Source organism: Schistocerca gregaria, chromosome 5 (genome assembly GCF_023897955.1).
Source record: "Schistocerca gregaria isolate iqSchGreg1 chromosome 5, iqSchGreg1.2, whole genome shotgun sequence".
In the NCBI taxonomy this organism is placed as follows: domain Eukaryota; kingdom Metazoa; phylum Arthropoda; class Insecta; order Orthoptera; family Acrididae; genus Schistocerca; species Schistocerca gregaria.
This window is the reverse complement of record NC_064924.1, coordinates 495900716-495916901: the sequence shown is the minus strand read 5'-3', so window position 1 is coordinate 495916901 and position 16186 is coordinate 495900716. Positions and strand designations below refer to the sequence as shown.

The following is a 16186-nucleotide window of genomic DNA, read 5'->3' as shown; positions in this document are numbered from 1 at the left end:
TGCAGGATTCAAACCTGCGGCCGTAGCGGTCGCTTGGTTCCAGACTGAAGCGCTTAGAACCGCTCAGCCAGACCGGCCGGACACGAACCAGAGTAATAATTGTCGTAGTAAGATGAAAAACAATCATTTTCACAGAATCGAGCACACCAAACAAATGCTGTATTTTTAAATTTGCTACTGTATCGTTAAAATATGAAACCATCAGGACTGATATGTAGTCAAGTTAAAGGATTTGTCGCCAGAACTAACAAATCTATTAAACTTCCAGACGTACTGAAACTAACGCACGCAGCTATTTCACACGTCAGCCGAAACTGGTGGGCACGTCATAAAAGAAGAGGAGAAAATGCGGAGCCTGGACGGTTTCGTGGATTCTGTTGTTGATCGACTTGTTGACAATGTAACAGATCCAGAACTGAAATGTATATTTCGAATTCGGATAAGGAAGGACCTAAGGGATTACCAGACGACTGACTAAAATTAATACCTTCAGTGACTTCAGCATTTAACAATACGGTGAAATCTCTCCAGCATGCTTTTGCATCACACGTAGCTCGCTCAGAAAAATTACCCTGTGCTTAAGTTATGAGAACTATATTAGGTGAGAATGAGAGCATTTTATGCTTTCCGTCTGGTCGCTTAAGAAGTGTTCGGTAGTGCTGGAGTTCTGCCGAATATTACTTCATTCTCTTTAAAAACTAAATGACATTCGAAGCTGCCTTGTTTCTCTGGTCGTCTCTTGTGTTGTGGTTGGCAGGAGAGCCAACACCGTCTTACTAGAGGAGGCCGAAAGGTACGCGTTTTAGCTCACGTAGGCTGGCGTGAGGTCTGGAACAGGACAAGGAAATTAGAATTTAGAAAAACGGACGTAGCTGGTGGAATACTTAACTTTAATCCATTAATGACGAACGTCGGTCTTGACGGTGCATCATTCATAATATCAATAGTAACTGATAATGGCGCCTTGCTAGGTCGTAGCAAATAACGTAGCTGAAGGCTATGCTAACTATCGTCTCGGCAAATGAGAGCGTATTTTGTCAGTGAACCATCGCTAGCAAAGTCGGCTGTACAACTGGGGCGAGTGCTAGGAAGTCTCTCTAGACCTGCCGTGTGGCGGCGCACTGATTGTGGCGACGCGCGGGTCCGACGTATACTACCGGACCGCGGCCGATTTAAAGGCTACCACCTTGCAAGTGTGGTGTCTGGCGGTGACACCACATCTTGCTACATCTGAACTACAACTGGTCACATCATTGCAGATTACTTGGACCAGCTGGCTCGCCACTGCTCTCCAAGTTAAACGCGCGGGTAAAGCTGTTGTCCTGCACTAACGCTCAATATATAAGTGTTCGGCTCCCGGTGGACCCGCTAGGGAACGTCTCACACTAGACGAGTGTAGACCCTATTTTTGCGTGGTAGAGTAATGGTGCTGTACGCCAACGTGGAGAACTTGTCTGCGCAGCAATCGCCGACATAGTGTAGCTGAGGCGGAATAAGGGGAACCAGTCCGCATTCGCCGAGGCAGATGGAATACCGCCTAAAAACTATCCACAGACTGGCCGGTTCACCGTACCGCGACACAAACCCGCCGGGCGGATTCATACCGGGGACCAGGCGTACCTCCCCGCCCGGAAAGCCGTGCGTCAGACCGCATTTTGCGCTCTTTATGAAACGAAATCCAAAGAGATTGAAGCAAACGCCGAAGATTGCACAGTGTAATGTTTACATCAGGTTTATCCTGACGCTGCCCACAGTATAGAGTACGTGCTGGTATACGTTACCGTGGATGTCGTCTACGCAGAGCTGGAGGTCGTCGCGGAAGACGGGCGCGTGCGGCGGGCACTGGCAGGCGCAGTCGGCCGCGCCGTGGGCCGGCCTCGCCACGCGCGACCAGCACACCTCCGGGCCGCACTCGGCCGCGCCTGCAACACCGTGTAATGGCACTTGAATTACGCATCCATTACGGCACCTCAGTTCAACCTCTCGATACCAGCAATATTCTACTGTGTTTCTGTAAAATAGTTAACATATTTCTGTGACAACATTCAGATTTGATTTCATTCATGTAGAGGTACTTCGATATGTATGCAATGCAATGATATTATCGTTATGTGTATTCTTTCTTTTGTCGCTATGATCTTTGACGTACTTGTAACTCTGAACTTTGGGCGTCTGCAACACCGTCTAATGGTACTTGAATTACGTATCCATTACGGCACCTCACCTCAACCTCTCGATACCAGCAATATTCTACTGTGTTTCTGTAAAATAGTTATCATATTTCTGTGACAACATTCAGATGTGATTTCATTAATGTAGAGGTACTTCGATACAGCGATATGTATGCAATGCAATGATATTATCCTTATGGGTATTTTTTCTTTTGTCGCTATGATCTTTGACGTACTTGTAACTCTGAATTTTGGGCGCCTGCAACACCGTGTAATGGTACTTGAATTACGTATCCATTACGGCACCTCACCTCAACCTCTCGATACCAGCAATATTCTACTGTGTTTCTGTAAAATAGTTAACATATTTCTGTGACAACATTCAGATGTGATTTCATTAATGTAGAGGTACTTCGATATGTATGCAATGCAATGATATTATCCTTATGTGTATTCTTTCGTTTGTCGCTATGATCTTTGACGTACTTGTAACTCTGAACTTTGGGCGTCTGCAACACCGTGTAATGGTACTTGAATTACGTATCCATTACGGCACCTCACCTCAACCTCTCGATACCAGCAATATTCTACTGTGTTTCTGTAAAATAGTTATCATATTTCTGTGACAACATTCAGATGTGATTTCATTAATGTAGAGGTACTTCGATATGTATGCAATGCAATGATATTATCCTTATGTGTATTCTTTCTTTTGTCGCTATGATCTTTGACGTACTTGTAACTCTGAACTTTGGGCGTCTGCAACACCGTGTAATGGTACTTGAATTACGTATCCATTACGGCACCTCACCTCAACCTCTCGATACCAGCAATATTCTACTGTGTTTCTGTAAAATAGTTATCATATTTCTGTGACAACATTCAGATGTGATTTCATTAATGTAGAGGTACTTCGATACAGCGATATGTATGCAATGCAATGATATTATCCTTATGGGTATTTTTTCTTTTGTCGCTATGATCTTTGACATACTTGTAACTCTGAATTTTGGGCGCCTGCAACACCGTGTAATGGTACTTGAATTATGTATCCATTACGGCACCTCACCTCAACCTCTCGATACCAGCAATATTCTACTGTGTTTCTGTAAAATAGTTAACATATTTCTGTGACAACATTCAGATGTGATTTCATTAATGTAGAGGTACTTCGATATGTATGCAATGCAATGATATTATCCTTATGTGTATTCTTTCTTTTGTCGCTATGATCTTTGACGTACTTGTAACTCTGAACTTTGGGCGTCTGCAACACCGTGTAATGGTACTTGAATTACGTATCCATTACGGCACCTCACCTCAACCTCTCGATACCAGCAATATTCTACTGTGTTTCTGTAAAATAGTTATCATATTTCTGTGACAACATTCAGATGTGATTTCATTAATGTAGAGGTACTTCGATACAGCGATATGTATGCAATGCAATGATATTATCCTTATGGGTATTTTTTCTTTTGTCGCTATGATCTTTGACGTACTTGTAACTCTGAATTTTGGGCGCCTGCAACACCGTGTAATGGTACTTGAATTACGTATCCATTACGGCACCTCACCTCAACCTCTCGATACCAGCAATATTCTACTGTGTTTCTGTAAAATAGTTATCATATTTCTGTGACAACATTCAGATGTGATTTCATTAATGTAGAGGTACTTCGATACATCGATATGTATAAATTGCAATGATATTATGCTTATGTGTATTCTTTCTTTTGTCGCTATGATACTTTGAGGTACTTGTAACTCTGAATTATGGGGGCGTAAGTGGTTATTAGAGAGTCAAGCTTTGGTCGTCATGTTAAAACGACGGAAATTGTAGGCAGTTTATGGAATGTGAACTTTAACAGTGAGGAAGATATTTTTAAGTATGTTTTCTATTGTGAAGTGATGTTTTGGATCGAGTTACGTGACATTGCAATAAATGTAATAAAAAAGGAGTGTAACTTAAATTCGGAGTGCTGATTACTTTTTTACATCACCATTGTCCTAACCTGCAAAAGTTTAATCTTCAAGAATGGCTTACGAAACACATCTATAAAACTTTTGAATATCGCAAAATAACACCTAGGCCTCTTTACATCCGAGCTTAGAATCACCACTACCTAGATTTTCGACGATTGAGCCATGAGTACACAGCAAGACCAGCGTGGGAAACACGAAAAGATGAGTGCCTAGTTTATCCATTATTTCAAGAAATGACTTTATTAACTGAGCTCTAATGACACCTTCCACATAATAAAACTTTGTTGTTGCCCGAAAATGCAATAAATAGCAGCGTGAGCAACACTACAATCATAATCACTTTTTTACCTTTGTTGTGGTAGGATTGTTAGAACCGACACCTCGTCTCACCTGATTGCCAATGCACTACCACCTGGTGGGCGTTTGCACTGCGTCCGCAGCTATACCCTAACTAATGAAAGCTATCCAGATATCAATTACTGGACATTAATATGTGGTGTGTGCAACCTTCGTCTTTTTAAAGGCTTGAACTCTGGGAAACTTTCACCGTTACGTCTGAGTGTCTACGCAGGAACGACGGCACATTCTGCCTCAAGACCCCTGTCCAGAGATGACTGGCCTGTGGCTGTTCTAACTCAACCCAAGTGTGCTCCATGGTTTTCACAAAGGAACGCTGGGCAGGCCAGCCCATTTCGGGAACGCTGTTGTGCACAAAACGTGGTCTCACACTCGTGAACTGTGCGTCGTGATGCTGATACAAACAATCATCTTTGTTCAACTACTCCTCTACCATATACAGCACACAGTACTGAAAAATCTGTTGCTATCATTCCACATTTGCCAATTTCTTAAGCGAAATAAGGGCAACGGCCTTGCCGCAGTGGTAACTCCGGTTCCCATGAGATAACCGAAGTTAGCGCTGTCGGTCGTGGTCGGCACTTGGATGGGTGACCATCCAGGCCACCATGCGCTGTTGCCATTTTTCTGGGTGCACTCAGCCCCGTAATGCCAATTGAGGAGCTACTCGACCGAATAGTAGCTGCTTCGGTCAAGAATACCATCTTACAACCGGGAGAGCGATGTGCTGATCCCACGCCCCTCCTATCCGCATCCTCCCTGAGGATGACACGGCGGTCGGATGGTCACGGTAGCCACTCGTGGCCTGAAGACGGAGTGCTTAAGCGAAATAAGGGGACCCTCTAGCCTCGAAAATCGCATCCATAAAGTAACACATCACACATTCGTTGGTCGCTGTTGCACAACACAAGATACACGTAAAGTTCCCCAGGCAGTCACCAAACCGAAACCATTCCATCAGGTTGCCACAGGGTTTGGGGTGATTTATCAGTTTCATTGTTTTCACTCATCCACAATTACTGGTGTCACTCTTGACACTGCCTCAAGCGTCGTTTAGCACTAACTGTATAAATACACTCCTGTAAATTGAAATAAGAACACCGTGAATTCATTGTCCCAGGAAGGAGAAACCTTATTGACACATTCATGGGGTCAGATACATCACATGATCACACCGACAGAACCACAGGCACATAGACACAGGCAACAGAGCATGCACAATGTCGGCACTAGTACAGTGTATATCCACCTTTCGCAGCAATGCAGGCTGCTATTCTCCCATGGAGACGACCGTAGAGATGCTGGATGTAGTCCTGTGGAACGGCTTGCCATGCCATTTCCACCTGGCGCCTCAGTTGGACCAGCGTTCGTGCTGGACGTGCAGACCGCGTGAGACGACGCTTCATCCAGTCCCAAACATGCTCAATGGGGGACAGATCCGGAGATCTTGCTGGCCAGGGTAGTTGACTTACACCTTCTAAAGCACGTTGGGTGGCACGGGATACATGCGGACGTGCATTGTCCTGTTGGAACAGCAAGTTCCCTTGCCGGTCTAGGAATGGTAGAACGATGGGTTCGATGACGGTTTGGATGTACCGTGCACTATTCAGTGTATCCTCGACGATCACCAGAGGTGTACGGCTAGTGTAGGAGATCGCTCCCCACACCATGATGCCGGGTGTTGGCCCTGTGTGCCTCGGTAGTATGCAGTCCTGATTGTGGCGCTCACCTGCACGGCGCCAAACACGCATACGACCATCATTGGCACCAAGGCAGAAGCGACTCTCATCGCTGAAGACTACACGTCTCCATTCGTCCCTCCATTCACGCCTGTCGCGACACCACTGGAGGCGGGCTGCACGATGTTGGGGCGTGAGCGGAAGACGGCCTAACGGTGTGCGGGACCGTATCCCAGCTTCATGGAGACGGTTGCGAATGGTCCTCGCCGATACCGTAGGAGCAACAGTGTCCCTAATATGCTGGGAAGTGGCGGTGCGGTCCCCTACGGCACTATGTAGGATCCTACGCTCTTGGCGTCCATCCGTGCGTCGCTGCGGTTCGGTCCCAGGTCGACGGGCACGTGCACCTTCCACCAACCACTGGCGACAACATTGATGTACTGTGGAGACCTCACGCCCCACGTGTTGAGCAATTCGGCGGTACGTCCACCCGGCCTCCCGCATGCCCACTATACGCCCTCGTTCAAAGTCCGTCAACTGCACATGCGGTTCACGTCCACGCTGTCGCGGCATGCTACCAGTGTTAAAGACTGCGATGGAGCTCCGTATGCCACGGCAAACTGGCTTACACTGACGGCGGCGGTGCACAAATGCTGCGCAGCTAGCGCCATTCGACGGCCAACACCGCGGTTCCTGGTGTGTCCGCTGTGCCGTGCGTGTGATCATTGCTTGTACAGCCCTCTCGCAGTGTCCGGAGCAAGTATGGTGGGTCTGACACACCGGTGTCAATGTGTTCTTTATTCCATTTCCAGGAGTGTATATGGCATATGAAAATCTACTATGCCATTCTGTCCCATTCATTTGAACCCCTATGCGTAATGATTGGGCTAGCTGTACTCTTGGCAGATTTTTACAACCCGAGAGTGTTTCTTTCGCCACCTTTCGTTTGATTTTTTACAACCACCCTGCGCATTAGATTTTCCTGGTCTTGTGCTAGCTAGGGTTCCATCGCTTTTCTACTTCCCAGTCACATCACAGACAGTCGAAAACTGGCTCTGAGCACAATGGGACTTAACCGCTGAGGTCATCAGTCCGCTAGAGCTTAGAACTACTTAAACCTGACTAACCTAAGGACATCACACACATCCATTCCCGAGGCAGGATTCGAACCTCCGACCGTAGCTGTCGTGCGGTTCCAGACTGAAGCATCCTAGAACCGCTCCGCCACCCCGACCGGCTCCGGCCGGGATGTCCGAGCGGTTCTAGGCGCTACAGCCTGGAAACGCGCGACCGCTGCGGTCGCAGGTTCTAATCCTGCCTCGGGCATGGATGTGTGTGATGTCCTTAGGTTAGTCAGGTTTAAGTAGTTCTAAGTCCCATAGTGCTCAGAGCCATTTTAGTCATCCAGGGTGGCTAAGAAAGTCGATTTGGGCAGCTTTATCACGTTTGAAGTGTCCCTCGTGGGTTTCTTACTCGGGGTGCATCAGACGACTCTTCCCAGTTCGAAGTCACTGAGCTCCCTTCACTCATCCATTTCGCTGTTACTTCTTCTCTACTGACAACCCATACTTCCCACCTCCGTCTGTATTGGTGGCTCCGCCTCTTCCAACGTAGTGGTCAATACCGCATCACATGAGGGCGTCCAGGTACTTCCATCAGACAATCGGTAATCCATTCTGTAGGGGAAGAAGACTGATACCCTTACCAAAGATCGATATTACCAAGTCATTTCCGATGGCTGTGATATCGCTGATGTGCTAAAAAATTCTGGACGCTAGGCGCTGACAATCAGTTAATCCCAAATGGACTGCGCGATCTTTGCAGACATTAGAACTAGGCAGTCTTTCAAACTGATGTAGCGTAACAGTTGGATTCCTGCCGAGAATTGTGAAAAAAACAATTGAAATGTATTCGGTAAAGTCACGAGGAAAAGAATTTCAGTAGCGTTCTTTTTATATTATTCACTAGTTTTATGAGGTAAAAACATGTAGAATTACTAGTCTGGAGCAGTCTGAAGATTCAGGGATGTTACGTACATGATATCTTATTAGTCTTGCACGAGAAATTTATTTCTAAGCCGGCTGTGTAAAAAAGCTGTACATCTGAAGTAATCTTCAACTATTTTGGACGAGGTTCATAAAAAGCTGAAATTTTCGTAACGTGAAGTAGTTGAATGAAACCCGTTTACATACATAAGTGACGTTGGATTGAGACAGACTAGTCAGGCAGTAAATATTGGCTACAGCAGAAAGAATGTACACAATCTGATCAAATATATCAGTACACCCCAACATAACACGGAACTAGCCTGTGCTCTCAAGAGGTACGAAGTATAGTAACAGCAGAATAGGCCAGTCAGGAGAGCACGTCGACATGAAACTTGGACTAGCCCCACAGCAACATTTCAAACCTTCTGTAGTTGCCCAAGTGGACTGCTGTATTTATGAAGTGATTGTGAGGTGGTAACATAGTGGAACAGCCATAGGTAAGGCACGATTAGACGGACCCCATGCACTGATAAACAGCGACCTCCCTTCCAGCATTGGAAAAGGTCTTTATGATTAACTGCATTAATCAGTCCGCCATGGGCCCTGATAACTTGTCCCATGCGTGATAGCATCGATGCGTATAAGGTGCACATGGTGTCTTGTGGCACAGACATCCATACAGTATTCACCTGGTTTCAAAGTTCATGTGTGGTGATTAGCATTGTGTGCTGTCATTGCACCCCTCATTTCACCTTATCCCACTCATTTTCGATTGGCGACTAGGCTGGTAATCTGGCGGTCCAGGGAAAAAGGCTGGCATTCTGTGGCTCCAATAAGGCACTTATTCATCCAGCAACATGTGGTCACACATTTTCTGGCTGAGAAATGACGTCTAGGCTGTTCTGCAGAGAGGGTATGGTTACAGGTCGCAGGTTGTCATTCACACAGGTAACACTGGTCACAGCGCTCTGGACACGCACCATCTGTGATTTGTGGTTGCACCGAATAGCACCCCACACTATAAGACCTTGAGGTGTCGCTGAGTGTCTTGTGCAAAAGCAGTCACTGTGGATCCGAGCCACGGGGGATTAGCCGAGCGGTCTCGAGCGCTGCAGTCATGGACTGTACGGCTGGTCCCGGATAAGGTTCGAGTCCTCTTTCGGGCATGGGTGTGTGTGTTTGTCCTTAGGATAATTTAGGTTAAGTAGTGTGTGAGCGTAGGGACTAATGACCTTAGCAGTTAAGTCCCATAAGATTTCAAACACATTTCAACATTTTTTTTTTGTGGATCCGATCCTCCTGCCTGCGATGAACCAAAATGCAGCCATCATTTTCAAGCAAACAGAACCTGGATTCGTCCAAAAACACTATCTGATACCGTTCCTGTCCCCAATAACGTCGTTCTATACATCATTGCCGTCTAGTACATTTCTGCACGTTCTTCAAGGGCAGGAGGAGAAGTGGACGATGCGCACGTAAACCATGCCGTAATAAACGACGACATACTGTCATTCCTGTTAGTGTTAGACGTGTTACACAATTCCAGAGCCGAGGAGGAACCTTCTACGGAGGCTATTCAAATGTTCAAATGCGTATAAATTGCTAAGGAACCAAACTGCTGAGGTCATCACTCCCTAGACTTACATATTATTTAAACTAACTTACGCTTAGAACAACACATACACCCATGCCCGAGGGAGGACTCGAACCTTCGACGGGAGGGGCCGAGCAATCCGTGACGTGGCACCTCAAACCTCGCGGCCACTCCGAGTGGCTCAGGGGTGGTCTGGATGGTGCAACCTTGCCTATCTCTTTGAGTTCTACAGCCTTCCGTGAACCATTCTGCACACACCCGGTCCACTTCGTCCCACATAAGCCATCAATTTCCATGAAGGATGCATCCCATTCTCTCATGCCAATAATGTGACCTCTTTCAAACGCACTTAGTTGACCTTATGGTTCACGTGTGCACCTGCGAGGCATCATGCAGAACCGCTCAAGTCACACTGATCAGTTACCTTCAGTTTAGAGCGACAACATGAGCTGCAGGCACATTTTACCTGTAGGTGATGTTGCACCACAATATCTGATCTACACTCCTGGAAATTGAAATAAGAACACCGTGAATTCATTGTCCCAGGAAGGGGAAACTTTATTGACACATTCCTGGGGTCAGATACATCACATTATCACACTGACAGAACCACAGGCACATAGACACAGGCAACAGAGCATGCACAATGTCGGCACTAGTACAGTGTATATCCACCTTTCGCAGCAATGCAGGCTGCTATTCTCCCATGGAGACGATCGTAGATATGCTGGATGTAGTCCTGTGGAACGGCTTGCCATGCCATTTCCACCTGGCGCCTCAGTTGGACCAGCGTTCGTGCTGGACGTGCAGACCGCGTGAGACGACGCTTCATCCAGTCCCAAACATGCTCAATGGGGGACAGATCCGGAGATCTTGCTGGCCAGGGTAGTTGACTTACACCTTCTAGAGCACGTTGGGTGGCACGGGATACATGCGTACGTGCATTGTCCTGTTGGAACAGCAAGTTCCCTTGCCGGTCTAGGAATGGTAGAACGATGGGTTCGATGACGGTTTGGATGTACCGTGCACTATTCAGTGTCCCCTCGACGATCACCAGAGGTGTACGGCCAGTGTAGGAGATCGCTCCCCACACCATGATGCCGGGTGTTGGCCTGTGTGCCTCGGTCGTATGCAGTCCTGATTGTGGCGCTCACCTGCACGGCGCCAAACACGCATACGACCATCATTGGCACCAAGGCAGAAGCGACTCTCATCGCTGAAGACGACACGTCTCCATTCGTCAATCCATTCACGCCTGTCGCGACACCAGTGGAGGCGGGCTGCTCGATGTTGGGGCGTGAGCGGAAGACGGCCTAACGGTGTGCGGGACCGTAGCCCAGCTTCATGGAGACGGTTGCGAATGGTCCTCGCCGATACCCCAGGAGCAACAGTGTACCTAATTTGCTGGAAAGTGGCGGTGCGGTCCCCTACGGCACTGCGTAGGATCCTACGGTCTTGGCGTGCATCCGTGCGTCGCTGCGGTCCTGTCCCTGGTCGACGGGCAAGTGCACCTTCCGCCGACCACTGGCGACAACATCGATGTACTGTGGAGACCTCACGCCCCACGTGTTGAGCAATTCGGCGGTACGTCCACCCGGCCTCCCGCATGCCCACTATACGCCCTCGCTCAAAGTCCGTCAACTGCACATACGGTTCACGTCCACGCTGTTGTGGCATGCTACCAGTGTTAAAGACTGCGATGGAGCTCCGTATGCCACAGCAAACTGGCTGACACTGACGGCGGCGGTGCACAAATGCTGCGCAGCTAGCGCCATTCGACGGTCAACACCGCGGTTCCTGGTGTGTCCACTGTTCCATGCGTGTGATCATTGCTTGTACAGCCCTCTCGCAGTGTCCGGAGCAAGTATGGTGGGTCTGACACACCGTTGTCAATGTGTTCTTTTTTCCATTTCCAGTAGAGTATATAAATGACAATCTGAGCAGTTCTCTTAGATTGTTCGCAGATGATGCTGTAATTTACCGTCTAGTAAGGTCATCCGAAGACCAGTATCAGTTGCAAAGCGATTTAGAAAAGATTGCTGTATGGTGTGTCAGGTGGCAGTTGACGCTAAATAACGAAAAGAGTGAGATGATCCACATGAGTTCCAAAAGAAATCCGTTGGAATTCGATTACTCGATAAATAGTACAATTCTCAAGGCTGTCAATTCAACTAAGTACCTGGGTGTTAAAATTACGAACAACTTCAGTTGGAAGGACCACATAGATAGTATTTTCGGGACGGCGAGCCAAAGCTTGCGTTTCATTGGCAGGACACTTATAAGATGCAACAAGTCCACTAAAGAGACAGCTTACACTACACTCGTTCGTCCTCTGTTAGAATATTGCTGCGCGGTGTGGGATCCTTACCAGGTGGGATTGACGGAGGACATCGAAAGGGTGCAAAAAAAGGGCAGCTCGTTTTGTGTTATCACGTTATAGGCGAGAGAGTGTGGCAGATATGATACACGAGTTGGGATGGAAGTCATTACTTCAAAGACGTTTTTCGTCGCGGCGAGACCTTTTTACGAAATTTCAGTCACCAACTTTCTCTTGCGAATGCGAAAATATTTTGTTGAGCCCAACCTACATAGGTTGGAATGATCATCAAAATAAAATAAGAGAAATCAGAGCTCGAACAGAAAGGTTTAGGTGTTCGTTTTTCCCGCTCGCTGTTCGGGAGTGTAATAGTAGAGAGATAGTATGATTGTGGTTGGATGAACCCTCTGCCAAGCACTTAAATGTGAATTGCAGAGTAGTCATGTAGATGTAGATCTGTGTTGAACTTGAATCAGCTGACGGACATGGTTCAAATTCAAATCGCTTCTGCAGGACATACTAATATACATGTCCTATGAATATGAACGTACTATTTCTAGTCTTTCGTTTTTCGCGAGCGCGAGTGTAACAAACAAATAGATAAATTTTGATAATTTCCACAGTAATAATAAATCTGTTGTTAGAGTTACTTGGGAGTGAAAAAATAGTGCCAGCAACGAGATTCGATCCAAAGACCTTGCCCATACGTAACTACTACGCATTTAGTTGTTCCCTTCTTTTTCTTTCTCTCTCTCCTGGGCATGAAAGGGCACTGCAAAGAAAGATCCACTCGTTCCCGTAATTTTTGTCTTAAGAAAATAAGGAACTGCACCTTTTCAGTTGTTGGCGTCTATCTAAGCCTATCCCAAAAAACTAACCAATTAATAAAATGGGTGTAAGAAAGGAAGAAAGTATGGGTGTAGAACACACAGAGGAGCGATTAAAATGAGATGAATTGTATAAGGGTTTTATACACCGAAATTCCGGGATCGCTAGCACCTTTGACGGTAGAACATTCAAAAGCGTCTTCTCGAAAGTTTTGCGGAGACTGATTGAAGGTCGTTCAGGGCAAAATAAACGTCAGTATCTCAGAGCTTGGTCGGTCCAGCTGGAATGTGGGTCATGAATGACGCTCCAAAGAAAATCAGGAAAGAACTGCTGGTATCAATGGTTGCGAACAACTCCTCAGTGCCTATTGTTAAGGAACGTCCAAAAACCCAGTTCCGATATCTCATCAAGGCCAAAAATGCTGCGGATTGTATGGTCACATATCAAATGCATAGCACTAGTTTTCGTTGCTGGCTAATGTATCACGTCCAGTAATAAAAATATCTAGAAAATGATATGAACAGATTTCTGTCGGGTAAGCAAGGCAAAGATATGCTGTGTGAGCCACCAGACTCAGATTGACTATAAGAGAACTGGTGGGCGTCTGCGTCGTTCTCATCACAGTGAACACGTAGGGCGTGTCAGCGAGGCAGATACGGTGTAAACGAAACTGGTTGAGCTGTTTGCCTTTGATGGTGATACCCCAGGGGAATTGGACGATAGTGTCGAGGAATCCTGCATGCACCACTTTCCGTAAACGACACCATATCATCTAGGGAAATCTGTGTTCAGTGGGATTAGGGTGCCAATGTATTTATTAAGCATCGTGTACATTCTTTCCCTGGAGTATTCGTGACAGTGGTATGGAGTGGAGGATGTAACTTAATTACAGAAAGAAACGCCGAAATTGAAATGTCTGATAAAATGGCTGGATCATATTCATATAAAAGCAGTCTGGTGAGGCTTGTTGGGCAAAGACACTGAGCCCTCGTTTGGGAGCTGGCTCTGGTTCAAATGGCTTTAAGAACTATGGCACTTAACACCTGAGGTCATCAGTCCCCTAGAGTTAGAACTACATAAACCTAACTATCGTAAGGACATCACACACATCCATGCCCGAGGCAGGATTCGAACCTGCGACCATAGCAGCTGCGCAGTTCCGGTCTAAAGCGCCTAGAACTCCTGGGCCACATCTGCCGGCGTTTGGGAGCTGACAAAAAGTGCCGAACGGTGTCTGGCATGAGGAATACGCTAACCCGCCAACCCCACCACGCTCCCATGGGAAGACAACCGATGCATGTTGAACACTGAATAACATCTAGGTACAGGCAACGGATGCCACTGCCATGAACATGCGATAGGCGAGGCTAATGGGGACCAGGAATACTTGTGCCATGGGAGGGATACGAGAGGATTTGTAGATATTCATGTATCGAACACACAGTACAATGTCGAGGGATCTAAGCTGGCAATCAACGAGGCCAGCCCTGATAATTTTTAGGGGACGTCTGGTGTTCGTTGCCACCAAACATCGAAGATCATTCGTAAAATCAGTGCCCAAACAGACGCTGGTGGTAATCAGTCTTAGAGGAGGGACACATCTCTCAGACAGACCGTCTTGAGCAGAACCTGCGATTTGCCAATCTTAAGGAACTACCATGTCAGAGCCGTGTGGACATCATCTTCACTCCATGAGTAGACGAAGAGATCGTCAGCATAGGACTTAACAGAAGCAATGAGAAGCCCATCAGGCGTTGATGAAGTCGCTGGAGTAGGGGTTCTAACGCCAAAGCATACAGTACCGTGGAAAGTGCGAAACCTGTTGGATTGTGCACTCGATCGAAAGAAGCGTGATGAGGCGACCTTTATATTCTTGAATTCGCGCCACGCAAGGGCCGTATTACTGCTGTTACTATATGTGCCAGAATACACATGTGCAGGAGAACTGTCTTCAGAAATATGAGATCGACATACCCAAATGTCTGACTGAAGCCAAGAGATGCCAAAGTAGCAGGCACACGTCGTGACCTGTTGAGTACAATCATATCTCTCTGAGGGCAACCGGCTGTATGAATGTTGTTGTCATCGCCCAGGGAAGTCTGACCGAGGGATGTGACGTATAGTGCCTTCTGCAGTCGTGATGCCAACAAACAAGTGAAAATTTTCTTGTAGTGTTGAGTCGAGAGATAGGCTGGTAAACACAGGTTTGTGATCGAGCATGCCTCAAGGAAGATGGATGGAATCGTCGTTGTTAGGGGGATCATGTCGCTACAGATGAGTGTCCAAGCAAGTACCAATAGATAGCTAAACACTTGTAGAATTCGAAGGAGAGGTCATCTGGTCTTGGAGACTTATTGGCGGCAATTAGGACATCATCTGTGGTAATGTCTTCCTGAAGTCCTCCAGTAAATTGTTTAGGGTGAGTGCCGCTACCTCCTCTATTAAGATTGGGCTCAGTTGGCCAGCAGTGTACATTGGGATGAAAAGAGAAAGGAAAGTGTGACCAATGACCCACAGCATAGTATATTGTTGTCCTTCTGTTTGAGTGAGGTTGTATATGAGACCTCGACAACGATAACTGTGTTGTGGTACATCAACGGTGTTTTGTGAGCAATACGGCCAAGGGTGTGGGACCTAACAATTGTCCCTTCCAAGTGTTCCATGCTGTAGGATAAAGAACAATCAGATGACGCATGGGAGAGAACGCCATCGAAATATAGTCACATAGGATCATGTAATAGAAGTCCAAATTGCTCATATGTCAAGCCTTGACGTCTTTGCCATAACCCAGCAATGACCTGCATAGACTCATCATGATCAAGTGAATCCGTAAGCGGGACGATGTCGATGGCAGGAGGCCCAAGCATGCTCAATGACCTATCGATAGTCAGGGGCAGTCATGTATTTAACATTAAACTTCTACAGGCAACGACTGTGCCACGCCTGTTGGCGAGCAAAGGAAACATCACAGGTGTAGGCTTGTGGTCCGAGAATTCAAGAGGACAAATTTCGGCATGTTGGGTATTGTCAGCAAGGGAGTGTGTGAGGTAAATATGTTCTAGGCGACTGGACGAGTGCGCCAAGTAGTATACGAAACCCACATGGAAAATGTGAACCTTTCTTCATGTGTCAGTAAGCTGAAGTTGGTCGATGTACATTGGGAATTTCGTGGGAGTTTGTCAGTGGGCCCTCGTGTGGAGTTTAATGAGTTTAAGTCCCCACCAAGGACTAGATCATCCAGGGGACCCTCAGAAAGCAGCTTTGAC

At 46.8% G+C, this 16186-nt stretch overlaps 1 protein-coding gene across 2 annotated transcripts in view; it reads right to left on the bottom strand.

The window, feature by feature from the left end:
• Nucleotides 1-16186, bottom strand: part of LOC126272687 (uncharacterized) — a 661027-nt gene that overhangs the window by 220211 nt on the left and 424630 nt on the right. For both annotated transcript variants that reach the window (XM_049975704.1, XM_049975705.1), the window contains one exon: nt 1782-1922. In XM_049975704.1, coding sequence (XP_049831661.1) covers nt 1782-1922 — 141 coding nt within the window. The remainder of the gene's footprint in view (nt 1-1781; nt 1923-16186) is intronic.